The 26,825-nt window shown below is 38.4% G+C and overlaps 1 protein-coding gene across 1 annotated transcript; it reads left to right on the top strand.

Annotated features, from left to right (window-relative positions):
• The first annotated feature begins 17,749 nt into the window (after positions 1–17,749).
• On the top strand, positions 17,750–24,210 carry LOC150080968 (parkin coregulated gene protein homolog). The gene is made up of 4 exons (XM_090380868.1): positions 17,750–17,788; positions 20,912–21,083; positions 23,282–23,431; positions 24,050–24,210. The coding sequence occupies exons 1-4, from the start codon at positions 17,750–17,752 to the stop codon at positions 24,208–24,210; spliced, it is 522 nt and encodes a 173-aa protein (XP_090236994.1).
• Positions 24,211–26,825: the final 2,615 nt, after the last annotated feature.

Genomic DNA, 26,825 nt, shown 5'->3' with positions numbered 1-26,825 from the left:
GATGTCTTCGTTGAGTTTGCAGTCAAACATCAGATGATGCCAACTCTCCACTTCCCCACAGATACATGAAGGGTACTGGGTGATCAAGGATAAATCAAAGAGCGTGGGGGCCAGGCAACAGGTCCTGCACGGCCAATCCATCGACGCCCCAAAACGCCTGTTCAAATGGTCACGAACACACCTTCCATAATGGACAGGCGCCCCGCATGTTGAAACGAAATGTTACGTCCCACATTTGCTGGAACATCGTCAAGTAACCCTGGTAGAACTTGTTCAAGAAAGATCCGATATTTAGCAGAGTTCATGCGGGATGGTATCAGGTATGGGCCGACTAAGCAGTCACCGACCATACTTGCCCACACATTTATTGCGAAGCGATGTTGTGCCGCATGGGGGCGCACACGGTGTGGGTTGTCGTGTGCCCACACATGAGCATTGTGCTGATTGAATAAGCCTTCCCGAGTGAAATAACCCTCATCCGTGAACAAAACATAGGCTGGAAAATTCAAGTCTTGAACACTTTCTTGGAGAAACCACTGCGCAAAAGCCACACGTGCAGGATGATCTTGGGGGAGCAGTAACTGAACCCTTTGGAGATGAAAGGGGTGTAAGGAATCGTCGTGCCAGACACGATGTACACTGCAACGAGACACTCCTAAGGTAGAGGCAACGGCATGTGTGCTGGTAGTAGGATTATTCTGGACGACATTCAACACATTTTCTTCCATGGCGGGAGTTCGCGTCGAACGTGGTCTGACCGCAGTACTCCTGTTACCTCTAAATCACCCATAATCGCACAAATTTTGATGCACACGCGCAAACAAATGGTGATCCGGTACATGTCTGTCTGTCTGGGAAGCGTTCTCCATAAATTCGTTGAGCGGCTCGTCCATTGCCCTCTGCTAATTCATACACTAGGTGCATGTTTCCAGCTCACAGTTCGTATATCGATGCATGCTCTTCATGCGGCGACTACTGCTTGAATGAATAAACCAGAAATTTTCCCTCTCGCGAACTGATGAACAACGCCGTGTACCGACTTACGGTGGCGTTTCCGGTTATGGGTTCCTATGCGATTCACATTCCTTTATATGTTGCCTACCTCCCCTAAACATTTGTACCAATATTTTGAGACACCCTGTATATTCCCAAATCATAAGGGGGGGGGGGGAGATCAAAAAGTGACAAGAGTAATTACAGACCTGTTAGCTTAACATCTGTTCCAAGGAAAATAATGGAATCACTGGTTAAAGAAGTAATGCAGGACCATGTGGACAGGAATCCAATTATACTGCAAGCAGCGTGGATTTTTTAAGGAGTGGTCTTGTCTAACCAATCCGATAGGTTACCATAGTGCAGTGACAAAGGAACTGGATCCAAAAATAATTTTTGATATCATATACAGTACTTGGATTTCAGGAAGGCTTTTGATACTGTCGCGCATAAAAGACTGGTGTATAAATTGGAGCAATGCGGCATTAAGGACAAGTTACTGCTATATACTGTATAAAGGAATGGTTAAGTGGAACAAGACAGAGAATGGTTATCAACGGGCATTGCTCTGCTCTTCGTGGATTAGTGTTACTAGTGGAGCCCCCAGGGTTTAGTGCTGTGCCCATTGTTTGCAATATTTATTAATGATATTGATGAAGGTATATCAGGCTTAATGTCAACGTTTGCAGATGATACTAAATGGCAAGGTGGTTAGCGACAGTAATAAGTGTGAGATACTGCAACAAGATCTAAGAAAATTGGATCGATGGGCTGATAAATGGTAGTTGAAGTTTAACATTAACAAATGCGAGGTACTGCATATGGATAGCACTGATCCCAGATTAACTTATTAACCGTATTGTATTACACGCAGGGTAGTGGAAAATAAAAAAAGGCCTGGGGGTACTTGTGCAGACGGTTATGAAATTATGATCAGTGAAGACATGCTGCTAGAGCAGCTCATGCAGTTTTGTATAGAAACTTTGCTGGCAGGGATAAGGAGATGATGATCCCTTTGTACAAGGCCATGGTTAGGCCACATCTTGAGTATGGCAATACACGTCTGGAGACCTCACTTTAGGAAGGATGTAGATCTGCTGGAACGGGTGCAGAGGAGGACTAATGAGTGGAGTGGAACAAATGATTGTTTTTACCTAGAAAGGCTTCAGTTCTACAAATTTCAGCTTCTGGAGACTAGACACCTGAGGGGTGAACTGACTGAGGTGTTTAAGGCCATAAATGGATTGAGTAAGCTGAATGTGAATGGCATTTTTCCTCTTGCTGAGACTACAAACATTGGGCATAAATTTAAGATGAGGAAGGATGGTTGCAGGGTAGACGTGCAGAAGTTTGCCTTCAGCCAGCGGGTGGTGGTTGATTGTTGGAAGAGGCTTTTATCTGTTGTGGTAGTGGATGGTTGGAATAAATTCAAGGAATAACTAGACAAATTGTTCCAGGATATGGATTTGTGAAGTATATAGTGCTTTTGTTTTGGCTGATGGTAAATAAGTTTGTTTTCTTGTATCATTTGCCACTCCTGCTATTACTACTACTACTACTCGGAAATGAACAGGCAACAAAACAATCAAGAATATAAAATATGACTGATACGAAGATCGCTGTTCAGGATTACAAACTATCATGCATTGACTGGCCAAAAATTAGAAACCTTCTGCAACTGCTATCAACAGATAAATAAACATATGCACGTGTAACTTTCCCTATGGTATGATCACAAGTTCCCAGGTATCAGATAAATACTGTACACTTTCCTGAGCCTCTATGTCGATCCGGTCATTGGGAAGACAGGTGAACTTTCGGATTTTCAGAAAACTATTATTGATTGAGCCAAAAATAAGAAAACAAAGGAAATCACTGGTGCATAGAAAGCAAACATCTCAAAATTATGCAATGAGTGTAAGAACGATAGGTGAGTGCAGCTCTAAAAGGAAGAAATGCGGCAGTAAGTCGGTACTTCATGAATGCGACTGCAATAATTTAAAGAGAATTGTGCATTAGAATAGAAGGTTTCGGTATGCAGAAAATAACAGAAAAATTCAATTTATGCAAGGAAAGAACCATTTCCAACCGAAGTGTGATGCGGGAGTAAGAGAATCTGGGATTTGTTAGCCGTGTTCCTGTACGAAACCACTTTCCGTAAAATATCGAAAGATTTTCTCTGACTGGAGCGTGTAACAGTGGCAAAAAACACCCAAGCGACTGTGGAAGAATTAGAAAAAGATCATGTGGTCTGAAGGGTGCCGATTTACACTTTTCTGCTCCAACAGGTTGAGGTTGTGGTGTGAACATTCTAAAATCTATGCATCCAAACTGTCTCGTGCCCATCATTCAAGTGGCTGGAGATGACACCACGATGTGGGGTATGATCTGTTGTTAGGGATCCACTCATGCCGTTAGAAGGTCATGTTACCTCTAATGAATATCTTTCTGTCGTATCGGAGCAACTTTACCCTGCAATGCTTCATTTTTACTCGGATTGCGGTGGATTATTATTTTAAGACGACAATGCGTCCATCGAACTTTTCACGGCACAAAAAATTTTAACTGAACGATTCGAGAACCATTCCCAAGATTTTCAACATATACCCTGGCCGCCTAAATTTACCACATGATGTCTACAACAGTTTTAAGGGTTAAATCACATATTTCTGAAAGATTCGTTATTATTTCTGAACAATATACAGATGTGCCCCCGTATCCGCTGATTCAGTTACCCGCGGTTAACCACGGGGAAAAAAACCCGAAAAAACTTAACACGTACTACTCGCGTGTCCAATACGATGCTACCCTTTATTTTTTACGATGTCGATTTTAAATCGAATAGCTTCCCTTTGTCGCGTATGGTTTGGTCACCAACATTATAATGGTCCTTTAGAGATTTAACGGATGCACCGTTTTCAAACTTTTGAATAATTTCAAGTTTTTGTTTAATTTGAAAGCACAACTCTTGCGTTTGTCCCGGTTAATCCAATCCCGGTAAATCGAGAGTCTGCTGTACTTTATTATTACCTTGTTTAATGTTGGTAATGTCATACTGTGTGTTTAATTTATCAATTAAACTTTATTATACGTATGTACAAGAAAATCACGTTATATATGGGGTCAGCAGGTGTTCGCTTATATACGCGGTTTCAGCCATCCACGGTAGGTCTTGGAACGTATCCCCTGCGGATACGGGGGTCTTACTGTACAAGAAAACATGGAAGGCAATATGTACTGCAATACAGTCTTGCGCGTGGTATCGTCACCGTCTTCCCCACACCGGGTGGAAAAGGCCCGGGTTCGAATCCCGTCGATGACGCGAGGAACTTTAGTGGGCTTTTTTCGCTCCGTGGCTGAGTTAGTTGGTCTCAGGCGTAAATAGCAATGTATTTTCCTCCAGAAACTGGGTTTTTTTCGTCCAGCAAAACGGGCAAATCGACCAGAGAATACACGCAATTTACAGACACAAATACGAGTTAATGTAATCATTTAGTGTAACCGTAATATAATAATTTGATTTTGTATAGCAATACAATAGAAATAGATGAAATATTGTTGCACTCCAAGCAAAATTAAAAAAAAAAAAAAAAAAAATTCAAGAAATTGAAAATCAAATTGTCACCTGACAGGTTGTATGTTAGCGGTTTTGTTACAATTGGGGGGGGAGGTGGCTACCAACGCGTTAATGAGTTAAACAAAACATGCATATTTAACATTCAATGTCGTTCCGTCATTGCAGCAGTTTTCTTCAGCTCCAAAGTCTCGCGATGCAGGGTTTCTTCTCTGCTTAATATCGAATGTTCAAAACAAAGTTAAAATCTTTGCAAACTGATAAACACCGTCCACACTTGAAGTCCCAACTAAGGGTGTGGTCCTCACCAGTACGAGTAAGGAGCACCAGATGGACCAAACTTTAATTCTTTATGCGTATCTCGCCAGAGGTAGAAACATTACAATACACAGTAAGCGAAATGAAGAGTTTTCAGGATATTTTGCAATGGAAAACAACGTGTGTGTCTGCAAAGACGTCGTTGGTCTTATGCACGAACTGAACATTGATCACAATACCTCTGAATGGCGTTTTTTTTTTTTTTTTTTATTGATGCGTCAAAGCTAAGTTTGAAAGCAGTATTGCTTTATAATGGAAATACTTTTCCATCAATTCCTCTTATTCACGCTGTTGGCCTGAAAGAAACTTACGATAGTATGTCCCAGATTCTTGCTACTATACGTTTCAATGACTATGGTTGAAATATTTGTGGTGATCTCAAAGTGATTGGACTGCTTGTTGGGTTGCAAGGTGGTTTCACTAAATACTGTTGTTTCCTCTGTTTCTGGGATAGTCGTGCAACAGCCAAACACTACGTCGTACAACACTAGGATAAGAGAGATGAATATATTCCCGGCAAAAGCAATGGAAAGTGTTCCATTGATTGATCCACAAAAGGTTTTTCTTCCCCCTTTACACGTCAAGCTTGGACTGATCAAGAATTTCACTAAGGCACTGGAGAAAGAAAGCAGAGGATTCGCACATTTACTGAAATTGTTTCCAAATTTATCTCATGCAAAGCGGAAGGAAGGAATTTTTATAGGTTCTCAAATAAGAAAGCTCCTAAAAGATGAAGAATTTCAAAGAAACCTGAATTGTGTTGAACTGGCTGCATGGAGATCTTTCAAGGCTGTGGTACACGGATTCCTCGGAAAGAGAAAAGAAGAGAATTATGAGCAACCGGTGACGAACTTGCTGAAATGTTACAAGAACATGTCATTGAAAATGCATTTCCTTTATTCCCATTTGGATTTCTTTCCTGAAAACTTAGCAGCTGTCAGTGATGAACAAGGAGAGCGCTTCCACCAGGACGTATTTGCAATTGAAAAACGATACCAAGGTCGCTGGGACTCTGCCATGATGCGAGATTACTGTTGGTTCCTTAAACGGGAAAGCAATCTGGAGTATAAAAAGAAATCATTGAGTGGGAAACATGTCAAAGTAACATATATTGTGTGTAATAATTACAACCATGTATGCTGATATTGTATAAAAAATGCGTATATATTTTGATGTAGACGTGACAGAAGTAAAAGATTGATATTTTCATAATTGGGACATTAATTTTGTTCAGAATAACCAACTTTCGTTCCAGATGTATGAATTAAAAAAAAATTGTCGGGTAGTGTAATTGGATAATATAATAAAGGAAGCTAGCCGCTGTAGCCTAGTGGTTAGGCGCGCGGGTGCATAAGTACACGTGCCTTGAGTGACCGGGGTTCAAGCCCGTGACCACTGAATACGGTGCTGTTTCTTCTATTCTGTCTATCGTGTAAACTCCTCTGACCGTTTGGTCGTCCCGGAGTATAAACAGAAAATTTATTTATTTATAACAGACAAAGACATTTAACATACGAGTACAAAAGAACGATAATCTCTCTTTCATCCGTTAGATATATTAGGTTCTTATTGGTTTAAATAATGCATTGAAACAGTATTATTAATTCCGAAACTGGTTAAAAATTCATGTTTAATGTTACTTTTATTTAAAATATATAAAGATTAGTTTCGTTCAGAAGAGCATGTAGTTCTGTTTTAAAAAAAAAATTCAAATCTACAATAATGTACTTTGTTTTAAATTTTGTAATGCTGAAGGGATTGTGATTCCTTAGTGGTCGGTGGATAGTTAAAAATTAATATAGGATAAAAGCATTGGAGTATTGGCATTATCTTGGGTCAGAGAATACAAAAGCTTGCAATCTAACATATTTCTTCTATTTTCTGCAGCGGGGAACATAAAACATGACCATCCTCGTAATTTTTGAAACTGAAATCTTTACATAATTTCTAAATTAAATCTGATAACATATTTTTGTACATGCACCAGTAATTTTATATTATTCCTTCCGTGGGAGGTCTGTAGCTGTATAACGTTCTACAAAATATAACGAATCAATGTAGTATATAAATCGACCACAGAATACACGGAATTCACAGACACAATATACTGATGCCTCATAGCCTTAGTTGTTTTCAAGTTTAACACACACACACTCCATTTCAGTTCTGATCAGAATTTTACCGAACTCTCTGCCTCAGCCACTTTGGCCAATCATTTATCTGGAATTTACAACATGTTTCCCAAAAGTAAACTTCATAACATTCAGCCTTCTGTTATTGCCTAAAAGTTACATTTGTTTTACTCTACTCCCCCGTTCTTGTCACTCCTACAAGTAAGAATATACTTCGTTCATTTTAATGATTCTCTTCAGAGCTTTATATACCTTAAGCAGGCCTACCGCTAAGATGTCTACTTGCCAAGCTTTTGCAGTCCGCACCTTCTGAGCCATCGATTAGTGCTATTCACAATATTAGCCATTATTTTAATCCTCTTCAGAGGCTCTATGTCTCTTTTTTAGGTGCGGCCTTTAGACCTAAATACATTATTCGAAATGTAGTTCCACCATCATCTTATATGGAAGAACAATCACATCCTTCGTCTTATTTGCAAGAGTCCTATAAATCATAAACAATAAACCGTGTACCTGCCTAGCGACCTGTTTACACACATGTGCTTTTATCATAATAGTAATCATAATATCACAGTAAATATTACATGCGATTGTATCATTAATCTCTAAGCCTTTTTCGTCATGAAATACTTTTCCCATCTCCCGGTTTAAAAAAAGTTTAAACTGTCATATTATGGCCACCGGAATATAATCTCATCTACCCGTGTAGTCTGTAAATTGCACGGCAGTTCTCTGGTCGGTTCCCCTGTTTTGCGGGACGAAAAACCCGCGTTTCTTGCTGTCCTCAACTGAGACAGACTAACTCGACCACGGAGTGAAAAAAAAAAGAAAAAAAAAAGGCCACAAAAGTAAGTTTCGCACATCCTTGACAGGATTCCAGCCAGGCCCTTTTGTATCTTATATGGGAAAGAACAGTGATTATAATCACTGTGCTACTCATGAAGATATTCCTCTCTCTGTAGTTTATATTTAATGGCATTGAATAACGACCGTTAATCAATGCCATTAAATTCAATTGCAAACAGGAGCCGTTCACGCGCCTCTCTCTCTGACGGACTCCACTTATTAGACCCTGGTGTACCCTAAAGAATGTATATTTATGGCTGCTTTCTGTCTTCTATCTGTTAATCCCAGTAACCAATTTGCTGTAGTTTGTATACGGTTTCATGCGGAAACTTATCAAAAATTTTGCTAAAGTCACAATAACAGTACGGAAGTCCTTGTATCACAAATTCAACGCAAACATCACAAACTCCCGTGATAATGTCCACCATGAAGTCAAACTTGTCAGTCTACAGTTGCCACGAGTTTCTTTCCTCCCATTACCTTCTTTGTAGACTTGGGAGACACTGGCATTTCTCCATTCTAAAGATGACCATCCCATAGATACAGGATATAGAAAATATAGAACCACATCCATCCAGTAGAAATAATTAATATATTTATTCCTATATTTGTGTCGGGCCAGAAATACATTATTGAGAGGAATTGTTACTGTGACGTTTTTGTTACTGATGGCTATTGTTGTAATTTAACCACTGTAAAAAGGAACTGCTGTTCGTTAAGATAAGATCGTACCTTCCATCAGATGAAAGTTTTGTCTCTAACAGCAAGTTTGGAGTTGAGTGTTGTTTAACAAAATACACATCACCAAATAATACCGTAAGAAACAAAATGGAGCAAAACTTTTTAAGAATAGAGAGGCGGATTCCTATCAGAACGGTAACCGCTTTTACTATTCAACCGTATCAGAAACACACAACGGTAAGTACATTGCATATAGTAGTAGTAGTAGTAGTAGTAGTTGAGGCATGTGCTGCAAGAAAGCAAACTCATGTAGCATCAGCCAAAAAAAAAAAAAAAAGTTTTTCCAGTTCCTCCTTGAATTCATTTAAACTATCAACTTCTACAACGACAGATGGGAGTTTGTTTGAGCAATCAACCATCCGCTGAAAGGCAAATTTCCGCCCAACTATTCTACAACTGTCTTTCCTCGATTTGATTTATGTCCGCTCAGGCGACTAATCTGGGCAAGAGGAAGAATCCCGTCAGAATTGAGCTTGCTAAAACCATTCAAGGCCTTATACACCTCAATCAGATCACCTCGCAGGTGCTTAGTCTCCAAACACTGCAATTTACAGAACTTAAGTTTTTCTTTGTAAGAGCAACTCTTTCGTTCCTCTCAAAAATCTTGTTGCACTTCTCTGTACTCGGTCAAGCAACTCCACATCCTTCCTAAAATGAAACCTCCAGACCTGTACGCAGTACTCAAGGCGTGGCCTCACTATTGCCTTATACAAAGGGACAATCACCTCCTTTTCCCTACTAGAAAAATTCCTGTATATCATTGACAATACCCCATGACCTGCTGTGGCATCCTGTCTGCACTGTCAGAAAACTTCATATCTAACTGCACAATTAACCCCCCCCCCCAGGTCTCTTTCATTCTTCACTACCCTGAGTGTAACACCATCCAGTTGGTATATTTCTCTGGGGTTACTTCTACCCATATACAGTACTTTGCATTTGTCAATGTTAAACTTCAGTTGCCACTTCTCAGCCCATCTGCCCAAATTTTCTAGATCCTGTTGCAGTAGCACGCTGCCATTACTGTCATTCACAACCCTGCCAACCTTTGTATCATCTGCAAACTTCGACATTAAGCCTGATATACTTTCATCCGTATCACAGATAATTTTATACAAAACAGCAGTTGGCCCAACAGGGAACCCTCAGGGGGGGGGGGGCTCCACTAATTACATTAGTCCACGAAGAGGACAACAGTGTCAAAAGCTTTCCTGAAATCTAAGTATACGATATCAAAATTATTTTTTTCATCCAGTTCCTTTGTGATCACATCATAGTATCCAATCAAATTTGTCAGACAAGACTTTCCCTTAACAAAACCATGCTGTGTCTGAATTATTACTGCAGTCTTGTCTAGATGATCCTGTAATGCATCTTTAACCAGTGACTCCATTATCCCACTTTGTGAATTGGGGATACATTTCCACATCTCCAGTCAGTGGGGACCTCCCCTGAATCCAAAGATGCTCTCATAATTATGGCTAACGGTTTGCTTACTTCCTTTAATATAACTGAATAGATCCCATCCACCCCAGGTGCTTTTCTTATGTTTAACTTCAACAATTTCTTCTCCACTTTTCTCTCAGTTATTACAAAATAATTAAGCATCCTGTTACAGTTTGATAAACTGGAATTTCCCTCCTTTAATAATTCCTCATGTATGAATGTAGATGCAAAATACGCATTCAGATTATTATATATCTGAGCAAGATCATCAACAGCCGAACCATCGATATCAAGGGAACCAATCTGATTTAGAACTCCGTGGATGAATTAGTCGGTCTCAGGCGTAGATGGCAAGGTTTTTTCCCACAGGAACTGGTGTTATTTCGTCCATCAAAACAGGCAAATCGACCAGAAAACACACCCAATTTTCAGACATAAATACGGGTTTATGTAATGAATTATGTGTGACCCTAATATAATAATTTCGTTTTTTTTTTAAACAACAATATGTATTCGAACTTTTTAGTGGGCAATTACAATAACAAACATTACAATCTTGTATTCAATAAAAGGTTTATATTAAAAAAAAGATAATGCCACAGTAAGGCTCTCTAAAAAAAAGCAACAGATAAACGATTGCTAAGTTACAAATTATAAATAATTGGCAAGATTCAATGATTAAAAACAAAGCTCACTTCTTGCCTCTAAAAAGTTTTAGCAGCGATGCACATTTCGATCAGTAAACATAAATGTTTTTATAATTAAATAAGTAAAGTATCAGTTAGTTCGGATAGACTGCCTGAAAGAACTAAGTTGGTGCACAACAAAACTTTGATGAGGTACAAAACTTTGATGTGTTTCATTCTACCCTGTGAACATGACAATAGTCGAAAAATCTTAGTCCGCTTAAGGGTGGAATCTTTTAAATTATTTTGTCTCATCGTATTTTAAATAGTAATTTATTGATATTCCAGTGAGGAATTTTAATTGCATGGTTTTATTGAACTTTCATCTTATTTTAATAGCATTTTATTCGTATTGTAATTTTGCGTTTATGACTAAATGTCTTCCTTCACTAAAGGTTGCCTGGGAGATTTAAATGGGGGGGGGGGATGTAAATTTGTTTTAAGTATCATTTCGTATTTTATTCGTATAAGGAGATTTGGGAAAGAAGAAATCCTACGCACTGAATAAAAGGTAATTCCTTGTTTATTTCCAAAATAAATCAATCAACACAAATGTTAATCGTACTTAGTAGTCACGGGCTTGAACCCCGGTCCATTCAAAAAGGATGTGTTACTGCACTCGCGCTCCTAACCACTTGGTTACGTCTGGCCCGCTCTATAACGATACAGTTTTAAAATCTACGCACTCATATTAACACTTAGAAGGATGAAAAATGCACTAGGGAAATATAAACACACATGTTAAAATAATGTTTATTGTCATAATTAAATATTAAAAAACATGACCAACGTAGCAGTTTCTTTTTTTCTCTTTGTCAAATTTAAGATTAAATAAAGCATTAGCGCTGTCGTGGGTAGTAAATTTGGTACAATCGCCATCCTCTTCACATCAAGCGGAAAATAACAGAGTCGAATCCCGTGAATCAACAACTACGCCAGGAATTTTTACGGGTCTGTTTCATAATGTGAGTTATTTTTAGAGTTATTAGGTCTCAGACGAGGGTAGCATGTTTTTTTTTTTTTTTTTCCCTATAAACCCAGATTTGTCGTCCAGCAAACAGAAAATCGACCACAGAACATACGCAATTTAAAGACATATTATATACGGCGCAATATGGCCATATTTGCGGATGCGCCTAAAACCCAACAATAATAAGCAATTAGCAACTAGCAAACACATTTATTAATATCATTAATATCTTTATTGCAAGCAGTGAATGGTACATGATTGCCTGATACAATAATACCCACAACAGCGATAATGCTAGGGGTTTAACATGAAATAACTAATACAGGAAAAATTACATAAAACATATATTAGAACATAAAACGTATAATTACATATTTTACATTTAAAATTAATATTAACATGGGAAATGAAAAGACGATGGCAGTCACTCGGTTGAAGACGAAAGCTGTTCCCTGATGATGCGTCTTCTGTACGATTTGTCCTCTATGAACTTTTTGTAGTCCACATCCATCTCCTGGACGTTGTGGAGCATCTCCATGGGCAGGAATCTATCCCCTGTCTTGAGCCTCCACGCCACAAACTGCAGAGAGGGGAGGGCTCTTAAGGGTTTCTGGGGGATCTTCCAATTGCACATCTGCCAAAAACTTGGCGTATTGACTTCACCCGCTATCATTTTAATTGACACGAGCAAGCGGAGGGTAAATATCCGTTTGGAGACTTTTCTGTAATTTAGAAGTAGGGTGATATCTGAAGTATGTGTGAGTGGTGGCAGATTATGCTTGAAGAGGACCCACCGAAGAAGCCAGTAAGCATCGGTTGCAATGGTTTTTTAGCGTGTTTTTCGTTGCCGACGCCCAGATTTCTGAACCGTAGGTGATGACTGGCTGCAGAAACTGGTATATGTATTGGAGCGTGTACTCAGGCTCTGTGACATGAAGAAGGAGGTGTTTGGCAAGCCATCTTGATCTGCAGACCTTGTTGTAAATGTATGCAATATGGTGTTTGAAACTGAGTTAAACCTGCACAAATGGTGAAAACACCATTTGTGCAGATTTGTTTGAATTTATCTTAGGAGAAAACTGTGTCAAGTATGTAATCAGATTCTTAAGGCTGTTGATAATGGTTTCAGAAACAGAATCAGGTCGGGCGGTCCCGTTGATCCGATACAGGAGCTTCTAACTACAGTGCTAAAAAACGTACACCGATCAGCATTTTAAGAAAAGTTCTGATGTTTTGCTACTGATAAGTAAAATGAACTATATTTTAATAGAAATTTCGAAAGTTACTTGAAATTTGCTTTATCACATCCTCGGGGGAGTACAGTTGGTAGAATTTCCGTCCTCCCACAACGCGTGGAAAAGACCTTAGTTTGAATTTCATCGATGATATGATGAAGTTTCATGTACTCTTTTTCCCCCCAAAGTGGCTGAATTAATAAGTCTCAGGAAAGGATACCATGGATTTTTCTGCTGGAAAATCGAGTCTTTCGTCCAGCAAACAGAAAATCGACAGCAGAACACATGCACTTTACAAACAATATATATGCACAACACGGCCTTAGTCGCCGATGCGCCTAAAACCCGATACTACCCTACCTACCAAGGAGGTCTCATTTTAGATCTACATCTAAAATGAATCCTCCAGACCTATATGCAATACTCAAGATGCAGCCTAACCATTGCCCTGTACAATGGGAAAATCACTTCCTTATCCTTATTAGCAGCATTCCTGCTAATAAGGATAAGCAGAAATGCTGCTAATTGACCAAACCCCATGAGCTGTCCTGGCTGCCTGTCTGCATTGCTCAGAGAACTTCATATCTGACTGCACAATTAGACAAAGGTCCTCGTTTTCTACTAACGCGAGTGTAGTACCACACCGTTGGTAAGTTAATCTGGGATTGCTGTTACCCATATACAGTACAGTATCTTGTATTTTTCAGTTTTAAACTTCAACTACCATTTCTCAGCCCACCTACCTAATTATTTTTTTATTTTTATCTTTTTCAGTAGCTTACCCTGATCACTCTTATTAACCACGCTACCAACCTTTGTCAACTGCAACCTTAGATATTAAGCTTGATATATCACTATCATTAATAAACATAGAAAACAACAATGGGCTCAATAATAAGCCCTGGGGGGCTCCACTAATAACATTAGTCCATGAAGAGCAGTGTCCATTGATAACTACTCTCTGTCTTCTCCCACTCATTCAACTCTTTATCCATAGCAGTAACTTGTCCTTAATGCCATACTGCTCTAATTTGTACAGCAATCTTTTATGTACACATTATTAAAACATTTTCTGAAATCCAAATATATAATATCAAAATTATTCTGTGCATCCAGTTCTTTTGTCTTTGCATCAGAGTATTTAGTCAGATTGGTCAGACAAGATTACCCCTTTACAAATCTATGCTGTGACTCCAGTATAACTGCATTCCAGTCTAGACGGTCCTGCATTGCTTCTTTAACTAGCGACTTCATTATTTTCCCTGGAACAGAAATTAAACTAACAGGTCTGTTATTAATCATGCCAACTTTTAATCATCGTTTGTGAACTTGGGATATATTTGCACATCTCCAGCCGATAGGAAGCTCTCCTGAATCAAAAGATTCTCTCATAATTGTGGCTAATGGTTTATTTACCTGTTTTGTTGCCCTCCTTAATATAATTGGTTAGATACACTCCATCCCAACCGCCTTTTTTCATGTTCAGCTGGAATTATATCTCTTCCACTTTCCTCTCAGTTTCACAAAACTATTTAGCTCCCTGTTAGATTTTGATGGACTTCTGGCATTCTCCTTCCTAAAGAACTCCTGATGCGTGAATGTAGATACAAAACACCTATTCAGTTTGTCAGCAACCTGTGCAGGATAATCAATAGGCAAACCATAAATGTCAAATGAACCAATGTGATTCAACCCCTTCTATTGTTAATGTAAGTAAAGAAATCTTAGCTGCCTTTCTTTGCCAGAGACTTCTCACATCTCACAATCTGCCTTAGCTTGCCTAACCTCCTTTATGACTCGATTACAGACTAGTTTATATTTACCATAGGTTTCTATATTACCTGATAATTTATATGCATTTCATGCATTTTTCTTCTCTGCCACTTGTCTCAAAAGTTCATCTGACATCCACTTAGTTCTAAGCCTTGAATAGTATTCTTAGCTGGTAAGAAAAGTCTAGTAACCTCTACGATTACTTCTCTGAACGTTTTCAATTTAGAATTTGCTGTTGGTAACATCATCAGATAGTCGCACTATATAGAATTTAAAAACTGTCTGAGACCACTTTGTCTTTTACCTACAGGTTCTTAATGCATGATGAATCGCTGCTGATAATAAGATCAAATGCATTGCTTACTCTTGTTCTTCTCTAACATGTTGCTGTAGAAAAGTCATTCATATAAATTCACATGTCTTGCTAATGTATGAGTGACCAACCCACAAGTTTCAGTTAATATCTAGAAAGTGGAAATCCCCATTATAAGACATTCAGATTTACTGGCCCACTATTTCTCTGTATAGCTGTTTGTTATATTCATTACTCATTAGGACTATAATACCCTCCTATTCTCATTTTTGGTTTCCCAATGCCTATGTAAAACCAAAGTACTCACCATTACAGTGGCTGTTCACGCCGACCGGATGTACTGCCTCAGACTTAATATGCTTTTTAATTGAGAGTATAACTCACACCACTTCCTGTTATATCTGTTGTTTCTGTACACATTGTATTATCCATATTCAAATTCTTTATCCCTCATCTCTGAGTGATACCATGTCTCTGATATCCCCACAGTGTCTGCATTTGATTCCTTAGTACTTCAAATTCATCAAATTTATTTACCAAGCTCCTAGTACTAAGGTACATTGCCCGTTCTTATTCTTTGTTATTTTTTGTATGAAATTCTTATGTTCAGTCCCAAATTATTGTAAAAATTCGAATGACATCGAATTTCGATATTGGAACTCGAATCAACATTTTAATTAGTAGTAGTAGTAGTAGTAGTAGTAGTGGCATGTGATGCAAGAAAGCAAATGTATGAGCTTATGCAGCATCAGCCAAAAAAAAAAAAAAATCACACCATTCCCTCCAAATGCCTGTCCAGTTCCTCCTTAAATTTATTCAATCTATCAACTTCCACAACGACAGATGGAAGTTTGATCCAGCAATTAACCACCCGCTGGCTAAAGGAAAATTTCCGCACATCTATTCTACATCTGTCTTTTCTTAATTTGAATTTATGCCCCCTTAGATTCGTAATCTGAACAAGTGGAAGGATCCCATCAGAATTCAGCGTGCTCAACCCATTCAAGGCCTTATATACCTCAATCAGATCACCGCGCAGGTGCCTAGTCTCCAGCCACTGCAATTTGCAGAACTTAAGCCTCTCTTGGTAAGAGGATCCCTTCATTCCCCTCACCAATCTTGTTGCCCTTCTCTGTACACGCTCAAGTAAATCTACATCCTTCCTAAAATGAGGCCTCCAGACCTGTATGCAGTACTCAAGCCGAGGCCTGACCATTGCCTTATACAGAGGGATAATCACCTCCTTTTCCCTGCTAGCAAAATTCCTATATATCATTGACAAAACCCCATGACCTGCCCTGGCAGCCTGTCTGCATTGCTCAGAAAACTTCATATCTGCCTGCACAATTACTCCCAGGTCTTTTTCATTTTCTACCACCTTAAGTGTAGTACCACACAGTTGGTACATTTCTCTGGGGTTACTTCTACCCATATGTAGTACTTTGCATTTGTCAAGGTTAAACTTCAGTTGCCACTTCTTAGCCCATCTGCCCAAATTATCTAGATCCTGTTGCAGTAACACACTGCCATTACTGTCATTAACAACCCTGCCAACCTTTGTATCATCTGCAAACTTCGACATTAAGCCTGATATACCTTAATCAATATCATTGATAAATATACAAAACAACAGTGGACCTAACACTGAACCCTGTGGGACTCCACTAATAACATTAGTCCAAGAAGAGCAGCACCCATTGATTACCACCCTCTGTCTTCTAGCACATAACCATCCTTTTATCCATTGTAGCAACTTACCCTTAATACCATTCTGCTCCAATTTGTACAATAGTCTTCCATGCGCAACAGTGTCAAAAGCTTTCCTGAAATCCAAGTATATGATATCAAAATTATTTTTCGCATCCAGTTCCTTTGTAACCACATCATAATAACCTATCAAATTTGTCAGACAAGACTTTCCCTTAACAAACCCATGCTGTGTCTGAATTATTGCTGCAGTCTTGTCTAGATGATAATTGTATTTACTGTGCTTTCACGAAAATATTTTGCGAAAGAGTAATGAAGATATTGATTAAAAATTGCTTAGATATTGAATAGTCGGCTTCTCCTACCACAATCTAAAGAAAAGACCAAAATATTTTCACAGCGGATTTGATCTTTCATTCGGTGTAGCTAACGCTACGAGTTTCTACGTGTGCGTACTTGCATTGCAAATAATTTAACAGAAATGTAGTGCTCTTTCCCGCTGTTTCCATGATTGTTGGAGCTTGATCGGCGCAGCACAGTTTAACTGACAAGATGGGAAATACCAAAGAGTTCATAAATTTCGCTGGTGGGCGCTGCACTGATGCTAATGCCTGACCTCCCACTAAAGAGATAGCAATAACCACCAAGAAGGCAATCAGAAGGAAGCAACTGCACAGGAAAATAAAATTATACTTTTCCTATAGAAAGCTACCTGAAGTGACCTCGATACTGAGAAAGTTCGTTTCGATAGTTGAAGCTTTACAACATACAACGTGAATGTGAATATTCTTTAACCTATGGTATAAAATATATGTCAGTCAAGTTATTAAACACAATCTCACCTAGCTCTATTTCTTGAATTAAAGTTTTAAAAAGTCTCTTAAAAAAACAATCGTCCACGTTTCTCTACCTTTGTCAGGTTCCGCAACCGCCAGGCACCGATGTATTTAAGGAAAGGCCTTTGAAACCAACAGAGTTCAGGTACTATTACCTGAGGAGGGAATTTCCGATAGCTATGGATTACAACACTCACCAGTACAGGATAAAGTGGCTGGTATGTATGAAATCATTTCCTGAGCTAATACTAATAATTTCTGCCAATTTTTTTCAATCCGTGACGGGTACTGGTACCAAGTGCGAGGGATGGTTGAATAATAATAATGATGCAATGGTTATTGAAGATTCGTATAACATCAAACTTATTAAGAAACGAACGATTCTTGTCAATTCCTCAAAATGTTAGTAAACAAAATCCTTCCTTCTTAATTTATGGTTTTGTAAGCATCATTGATGATCATGATACTGTCTTGGGAAGACAATTTATCGTGTCTACCAATGTCGATATCTTGTCGAGATACTTTTGACCAAGTGTTTTCCTGGATAATAATACTATTAATAACAATACTAATACTACTACTACTGCTACTACTACTACTACTACTACTAATAATAATAATAAGAAGAAGAAGAAGAAGAAGAAGAAAGAAGAAAGAAATAAGACAAGAAGGAAAAGGCTACCTATCTGATTGACATAGCGGTACCAAACACTGGCAACCTGCAGAAAACCCATGGAGAAAAAATCAGGAAGTACACGAACCTAAGACAGGAGATCAAACAGATGTGGCATATGCAACAAGTAACGACCATCCCGATCATCGTGTCAACCACAGGTATGGTGCCAAAGACCCTACATAACAGCCTAGCGGCAATAGGTCTCCCAGCGAACACCTACAAGGGACTCCAATCCTGAACACCTGTAGGACAGTCAGAGAGTTCCTCGACCAACAGTAACACCAGACATAACAACAACCACCCTGTGTACTTGGTAGCAATACCCGTCACAAGGTGGAACCCCCAATCAGGGAGAAATAATATAAGAGCAATTTTTTTTTTTTTATCCTCGCCTTTTCCCATTATTATATGGGGTCAGCGTTTTTTTTTTTTTTTTTTTTATTGTTTTGACATGCAATTTTTACGGCCGGATGCCCTTCCTGACCCCAACCCTCACACTTTATCCGGTCTGGGAATATGCGGTGGTCATTCAGTGACCTGCCGCATCCTCCGTATTTGGTGGGTACGGGCTCGAACCCCGGTCTAATCAAGAAGCGTGTGCTGTTGCTGCTCCTGCCCACCTGGCTACGGAGGCGCCAAATAATATAAGAGCAATAATAATAATAACCAAAGCTGAATGTTGGGAACATGGTCACAGCCATAATCATAGATTGGACCAACACTGAGCTGGAAGAGATTATGAGATCAACTAGGATAATGATGACCAAGAGACGCCAACACCACCCGAAGTCGGCCAACGAGAGATTGACCATAGCTTGTAAAGAGGAGGGTGGGCATTGACTAACCTAATTGAACAAGAGAAGAAGAGGGCGATTAAGAACCTGAGGGATTACTTCCAGGAAAATACACCACCAATCTACCAAACCATAAGAAAGATAGATAAACGGCACACAACACTCAATCTCAACAAGGAGACCACACTCACACAGACAGAAAGATTGGCGAAGAAGACACTCCATGGCAGACACTACAATGACCTCCATCAAGACTCCATAGATAAGACAGCTTCCAACACCTGGTTCACGAAAGGGAAGCTCTTCTCCGAGACCGAAGGATTCATGTTCACCATCCAAGATCAGGTAAACAATCCAGCACATCACCGTAGGATGCAGGGGGTGCAATCAGGCGGGGTACTCAGAGTACACCCACAGACACGACCAGGGTGGCCATCAGAAGCAAGCGAAAAAATACCAGCTCATCAAATAAAGTTTACCGTATTACAAGTACGAGCTTCAGGCCTTACTAGAGACCTCTACTCACAGGCTATACTGGGACCATGCCATAATAATGGACAAGACGATCCCGCACAACAAATCAGACACAATCCTCATAGACAAGAAGGAAAGGGCTACTTACCTGATTAACATAGTGGTGCCCCATACCAGCAACCTCCAGAAAACATACGAGGAAAAGATCAGGAAGTATTCAGACCTAAGACAGGAAGTCAAGGATATGTGGCATATGAAACAAGTAATGACCATCTCGATCACCGTGTCAACCACCGGCTTGGTGCCAAAGAGCCTCCTCAAGAAGCTAGCAGCAATAGATCTCCCAGAGGACACTTACATAACACCAGAAAGCCGCGATCCTGAACACCTGTAGAGTGTGCCCTCTACCAACAGTAATATTAATAATAGTAACCGGACACAACCAACTACTCCATGCATTGGTACCAGTACCCATCACTGGGTGGGGAAAAAAACCCATAAAGGAGAAAAAGTGTTTAAAAAAAATAATAATGGACAAAAAAACAAATGTTTATTGCCATATGTATCCATTTTAACAGCTGTTTGAAATCACATTATAATGTATCTGTATTCTGTAAAATTTTGACTTCTAATCTCTCTTGGTATAAGCACATAACAAATATTGCTTTCACTGCATCAAAAAACTGCGCTTTCTTTTTTGCTGTTGGCATTACTTTTCTTCTGAACAGCTACTCACTCTTTCACTCTATACAAATCTCAATTACGCTCTACAAAGCAACACTGTGCCCACAAATGGGTGGTACCATCCTCTCTCAGGCTTCCAGACTCTATTCAAAGGAGGGCAGTTAGTTTAATTAATGCCCCATCTTTTACAAAATCTCTCCATTCTCTGTCTCATAGACGTACTGTTTTTATTTCATGCCTTTTCTATACATACATCGTGAGCACTTTTCGTCTCAGTTGGCCTCTCTCAATCTCTCTCTCTCTCTTCCAAACCAGTCCGAACCTGTGCCACAGTCAGTCAGCATCCATTCCCTGTCCAACTGCAAATTCACAGAAATAACTTTCCCCTTTTCCTTTTATCCCTTAATACGGTAACGGCTGTGTTCATAGTCAAAATGCTTAAATGTAAACTTCTGACTTATTGTGGTCCGTGCTGCCTGTGTGGAGTATAAACATACTGTTCTACGCACGTTTCATATTTAATTTTTGAACGAAGTATTAACCTAACTTGTCTCTGAAAAGTGCTGTGCATTGTTTTGTCCAACTTCACTTTAAAATTGACCTTTCTTGAAAAATACATTTATCAGTGTTTTAAAGACCACTAAAATTCCAGTTTTGTTTGTTCAGCTGAAATGTTTGACCTAAAAATGATTTTTAAAAATCCCCATATCTAGGCAGATCTGGACAAGATTGACTATCGATACTACTTACCACTATTTTTTGAAGGCCTGTCGGAAATCACTCATCCTTACGAAACCTTGGTGAATCAGGGAATTTATGACATGCTTGGAAAATCGGGAACGGACACTTTGCGTGTCTTACCTGTACTTGTTCAGCATATGAAAGGTAAGTCAACTTCCTTTGACTGAATCAGAGAATTTTTTGTTCTTTTTTTTTTTTTTTTTTTTGTTTTCACTCTACTCTAAAGCCATTATCCTCAATTTAGATGCATAGCTGGTTATAAATATGCGCGCAACAAAACTGTGCGCACACAGGTTTTCAGAAGACTAATGCAAATTCCAATGAGGATCGCATCAAGGCATCATAGCAGTCCAGCAAATCCAAAAAATTGCCATCCCCAGATTGACTTATGTTAGACTCTTATAGTTGCATAGTTGCTTACAATAATTATTGTATATTAGAGAGAAACACTGAATATTATAATATTCAGTGTTTCTCTACTTAGCTTTGGTGACAGTGTTTTTCGGAATCTGACTTAATTTTCACAGTCCACAAAAGTTAAAACAGCAAGTGGAGTTAGCTTTCAACTAGTAGTATGATTCAAAGGAGTAGTGGCGAAACTACCATACTGGCACCGTGGGGGAGAAGGTTCGAAGGGATGTGATGCCTGTTTATGTACACAATAAACTCTGTAAAATCCGACATTTTTTAAAATCCAGCACATTTTACAAAAAAAAAAAAAAAAATCAAAATTTTACCGTCTGGAAATATTAAGAATACAATCCGGATCTCATATCAATGTTTGCATTTATCTTTAAGAATCTATGCAAAAAAAAAGAGTGACAGCTCTCTCTCTCTCTTTATAAGATGCTTGCAGGACTCTCCTGTGTTTTAGACAGTTTCGGCTGCTAGCAGAATAAATTTAACTGCATTGATAATGCAATGGTCTTAATTCTCACTAAAGAACAAACTTGCCTTTGCAACGAGTTCGCTCTGGTATTACGCAACTTCAAATATATGGCGTTACCGAAAGGTTAATCGGCCATTTGTTTAAAAGATGAGACTCCTATGAGCCTGAAACAGAATATCATAGCTGGTTGTTCGATGCAAGCTTCCATGCTGTATGAAATCAGTTTTAAAAGTTGTAGTTTTCAAATTGGAATATGGCTAAACATATCGGTGGAAAGTAGTGCAATATCAGGGCAACTCTTACAAAGGCAAGTTTGTTCTTCTGTGAGAATAAAGACCGTTGCATAATTTTTCATGCAACTTAAATCCTGATGCCCGCAAAAATAGAAAAATGGACAAAATAGTCATTATAAATGTTTTAAATAAGTTTAGTTATTTGTGCTTAATATTCATTGAAGTGTGCTTCTCCAAAACTGCTCAACCACTAAATAAAGAACTCTAAAATCTGGCACCTTTCAATTCCCGTAGGTACCGAATTTCAAAGTTTTCTGCAGTTGTTAAAGATCAACTGGGAACCGTTCGATAATCTGGCGTGGAAACGGTGCCAGAATTTTTAGTTTCGCTACCCTTTCTTTCCCTGCTCAACTAAACTCTTCCAATGCATTCATTGCGATGAACTATACTTCTCTGACATCAAGGATTATAGTGTGTGTGTGTGTGTGTTCTTCTGTAGGTTTGCCTGTTTTGTTGGATGAAACAATTCGAATTTCCAAGAGGTAAAACTATGCAACACTCGGGTGGACTAAATCACAAGGCCGCATTGTGGGGGGGGGGGGGTTCGATTATTTGGATTGGGCCAAATCCTCAGTCCGACCCTGATTCTAACCCAGGCATTTTTCACACGATGTGGATGGACGGTAAACGTAACCACAGTGCTAACTTTGAGGGAATCCTGAAATCGAAATTTTATTATTACGCTGTGGTACACAATTTGAAAGTATCTTACTGAAGAAATTAATTCAAAAATTATATCTTATGATAGCACTCAGTTGATTTATGAGATATATAGGTGTCTCCGTAGCCAGGTGGGAAGGAGCAGTAGTGCGAAGTACGCGCTTCTTCATTAGACCGGGGTGCGAGCCCATGACCACCAAATACGAAGGATGCAGAAAGGTTCAGGGAATGACCACCGCATATTCCCGGAGCAATATAGCATTAGTTGCTAATGCTCCAAACAACAATGAAATATACGTGCTGGCCTTGTAATTCAAATTTAGATAATTTTTATATTACAGTACATGTATTGGTTAAATGTAGATCTTTCCAACCGTCCTATAGATCATTATTCAGTTATAAGTGGTAGCAGAAAATTAAAATTCTAATGCCCCCACCATTTAATACAGTTAACTTCTGTTTATTAATTGCTCTTCATTACCTCTGTATTTGATTTTTAGAGGCCCTCAGGACTAGAAACTTAAGAGTAATTATAAATACTTGTCGAGTAATGCAGCGTTTGGCTACATCATCGAAACTAGTTGGTCTTGCGTTACTAAAATACTATGAAGATCTACTACACATTCCCAGAATGTTTAAGGGGAAAAATGGTAAGTAAAAATCATGAGATTTTTGCTCAATTTTTTATTCATTCTGTTTAATAGCTACATATGCTGGATTCCTCATATTTCACAAGAATTTGTTTGTACGTCATTATTGTACAACTTTCCACTCCTAACAGAAATCAAAATACATTTGTCTAATTTATCTTAGTTGGTTCATGAAACCTTTCGCTTAATCTGTTCTACTCAACACAACATAAGAAACTAATGCCTGTATATGCTAATAAATAAATACATGTACTTGTTTAATGTGGTTGTTTTTGACCATATTAAATGAATGCTTGGTCTACACTTAGTAGTACATGTATTAGTATTGAGAAATAATTCAAGGAAGTAAGCTTGTACAGCATCAGTCAAAAATAAATAAATAAGGAAAATAGAATAAAAAATTAAATTAAATTAAATTAAACGTTTTTTGTTAAAGGATTGTTAGAGGTTGATGATTTTTGTTAGAGGATTTGTTGCCGTGTTGTTAGAGGACCGTTGATTTTTGATAAACCTGTTTTTACAAGATTATCAAAAATATTATGCTACCTTTTGTTTTTTTCTAGCTCCTAATACTGTAGCTATTTTTCTGTTAATTAAGGCTTCTTTCTGTTTGCACAGTTAACCTCTTGGATCACATCGAGTACAGCCAAAGGAAGAAGCTTAACTTGGGTGACGTTATACAAGAGACTCTAGAGACTTTAGAATTAACTGGAGGTGATAATGCATATTTGGAGATCAAATACAATGTACCAACTTATGTATCTTGTTTCCACAACTAATATCTACTTTCATCTGAAAGATGTTTCTGTAACTATGCTGAATTCAATAAATGGCAGGCTGCAGTCATCTAGAGTGGTTATTTTCACTCTAAACACGCGCGTGTGTGCGTATGTGTGTGTGTGATAGAGAGAGAGAGAACAACTTTCGTATAATATAAAGTGACCAGATCCTTAGCATTCCAATGCGGGACCTCTAGGGAGGAATTTTCAACCCTCCTAGAAACAATATACACATATTTTTTAAAATTTTTATATATAAAAAATATTCACATACAAAATATAAATTAAATATATTTTATATAACATAAAATATAAAAAAAAACAACTAAATATCTATATATATACACTGGTGCGCAAAATTTAAGAACCAGTCAGGTTTTCACCTGTAGCTTCTCATAGAAGTGGCCTGGATATGGGAAAAGCATACCAAAGGAACCTCGTGAGGCACAGAAATGATGAAGGAAATAACAACGGAAACAAAATGGTACAGAGGGACTTTATTCAAAAATGGAAACATAGCACTGGCTGCCATGATACAGATGCATCACTGCCAAAGATGGAACAAAGAGAAGAGGTGGTCCTCAATAGGAGATATGCTCACCCCTAATGTCGATGCAGGCTTTGTACCACCTGTCCATACTTAGAACAATGTCATTGATAAGTTCTTGCGGTAACATAGACCATTCCTCTGTCAGCGCCATCTTCAGCTGGTGAACATTTTCTGGTGGGTGCGGACGTGCCGCTAGGCGTCTCCCAAGAGCGTCCCATATGTGTTCGATGGGATTTACATCGGTGGAACGGGCAGGTAATCCATACGAACAATGTCCTCACTTTCCAAAAGCATATCAACAGCTGCAATGCGATGGGGTGCGGTGTTATCATCCATAAACAAGAACTCGGGGCCAATGGCACTTCGGAACAGATGCACATGGGAGAAGGATTACCTCAGTACAGTAGCGTGCACAGGTTACAGTACCGCCTTCCAGTATCCGAAGTTGTGTACGTATATCCAAGATAACGCCTCCCCAGACGAGAACACCTCGACCGCCATATCGATCCCTCTCAGTGATGTTTGCGGGGTGATACCGTGTGCCAACCTCTCGCCAGATTAGCTGACGTCCAGAATCGCTGCTGAGACTGAATCTACTCTCACCAGTAAAGATTTTGTGGTTGTAACTTGTAGAAATAATGTTGGTTCTTAAGTTTTGCACACCAGTGTGTGTATATATATATATATATATATATATATATATATATGAGTTAAGTTAATAATGGTAAGAGTTTTTTTAAAAGTAAAATATGATATACTAGCTTATCAGGTAAACCATAAACCATGGCGGGTACCCAACGTGACCTGGAAAAAATCAATCTATGCCATGACATAAGCAATAAATATATATAAAAATACCATTAAAATGTTAGTTATGGCAATAAGATACATTGCAAGGGACTTTTTCGAGGGCTAACCCTTACAATGTATCAACCATAATTAACGAGCTTTCCGTTTCTGTAGTCATCGTCCAGCATAACTATGTCCTAATATACGTAAAATAGTATTAAGTTAGAGCCAAATGTATAAATTTTGTAGTAGTTAGAGCCAAAGTATAAAATTTGTAGTAAGTTAGAGCCAAATAGTAGTAATAAAATTTGTTAATTAATCCCAAATTTAGCAGTTAACTGGCAAGATGACTGTTAGCCCGACGGATAGCCAAAATATTAAATTAAATTAAAATTATAGAAAGAGCTATAATTATTGTTAGGCATATGTGCGTAGTTGATAGTAAATGCTGCCACGGTAGTCTCATCAAATTAATAAAAATAAAAATAATAACAGTGTGAGCTATAGCTAACTAAGGCGAACGGAACAAAGGTATAAGAATAGATATAGTACCTCAATCCCCCTCGAATACTCTAATAGTTCATGAGGTATGAAAAAATAGGGATGTGAAAGTTAAACAGCAAAGAAAAAGCAAAATAATTAACATAGGATGTACCTTATAGTAAGGTATCCTGGTTAGAATGATTTAAGATTAAAATTAGAATGCTTACCACCGTATGGCCAAAGTACTAGAAAACCACATGTATTGGCGCGTGTAGCATATATAACTACCGATCGCAGCCCCCCCTAGGAAATGTAATAGTTAAGTTAAGTGATAAAATAAGTATAATTACATACAGCGCCCTCTGCTGTTATTTAATATACTGTATAGTATTACACATAGAAAAGCCGTCAAATAAGTATATCTCGAAGTAATAATAGAAGTTTACAGAATAAGTTCCTACAGAATAAGTTCCTTACTAAAGAAGAAGAAACAAGAAAGCCGGCGAAATATAGGCCAATCACCTGCCTCCCAACAATGTACAAGATCCTGACCAGCGCATAACCAGGAAGATATCATACCACTTGGAGAGCCAGAACATAATGGCCGAACGGCAGAAAGGATATATATATATATATATATATATATATATATATATATATATATATATATATATATATATATATATATATATATATATATATATATTTTTTTTTTTTTTTTTTTTTTTTTACAGAAAGGCCGAGTTCAGTATATGGTCATGTTACGCTACGTAACGAACAGAAGGTTGCTTAC

This window comes from Mastigoproctus giganteus, chromosome 9, assembly GCF_048544385.1.
Source record: "Mastigoproctus giganteus isolate SK-2022 chromosome 9, ASM4854438v1, whole genome shotgun sequence".
NCBI lineage: Eukaryota > Metazoa > Arthropoda > Arachnida > Uropygi > Thelyphonidae > Mastigoproctus > Mastigoproctus giganteus.
This window is presented reverse-complemented; position numbering and strand designations above follow the sequence as displayed.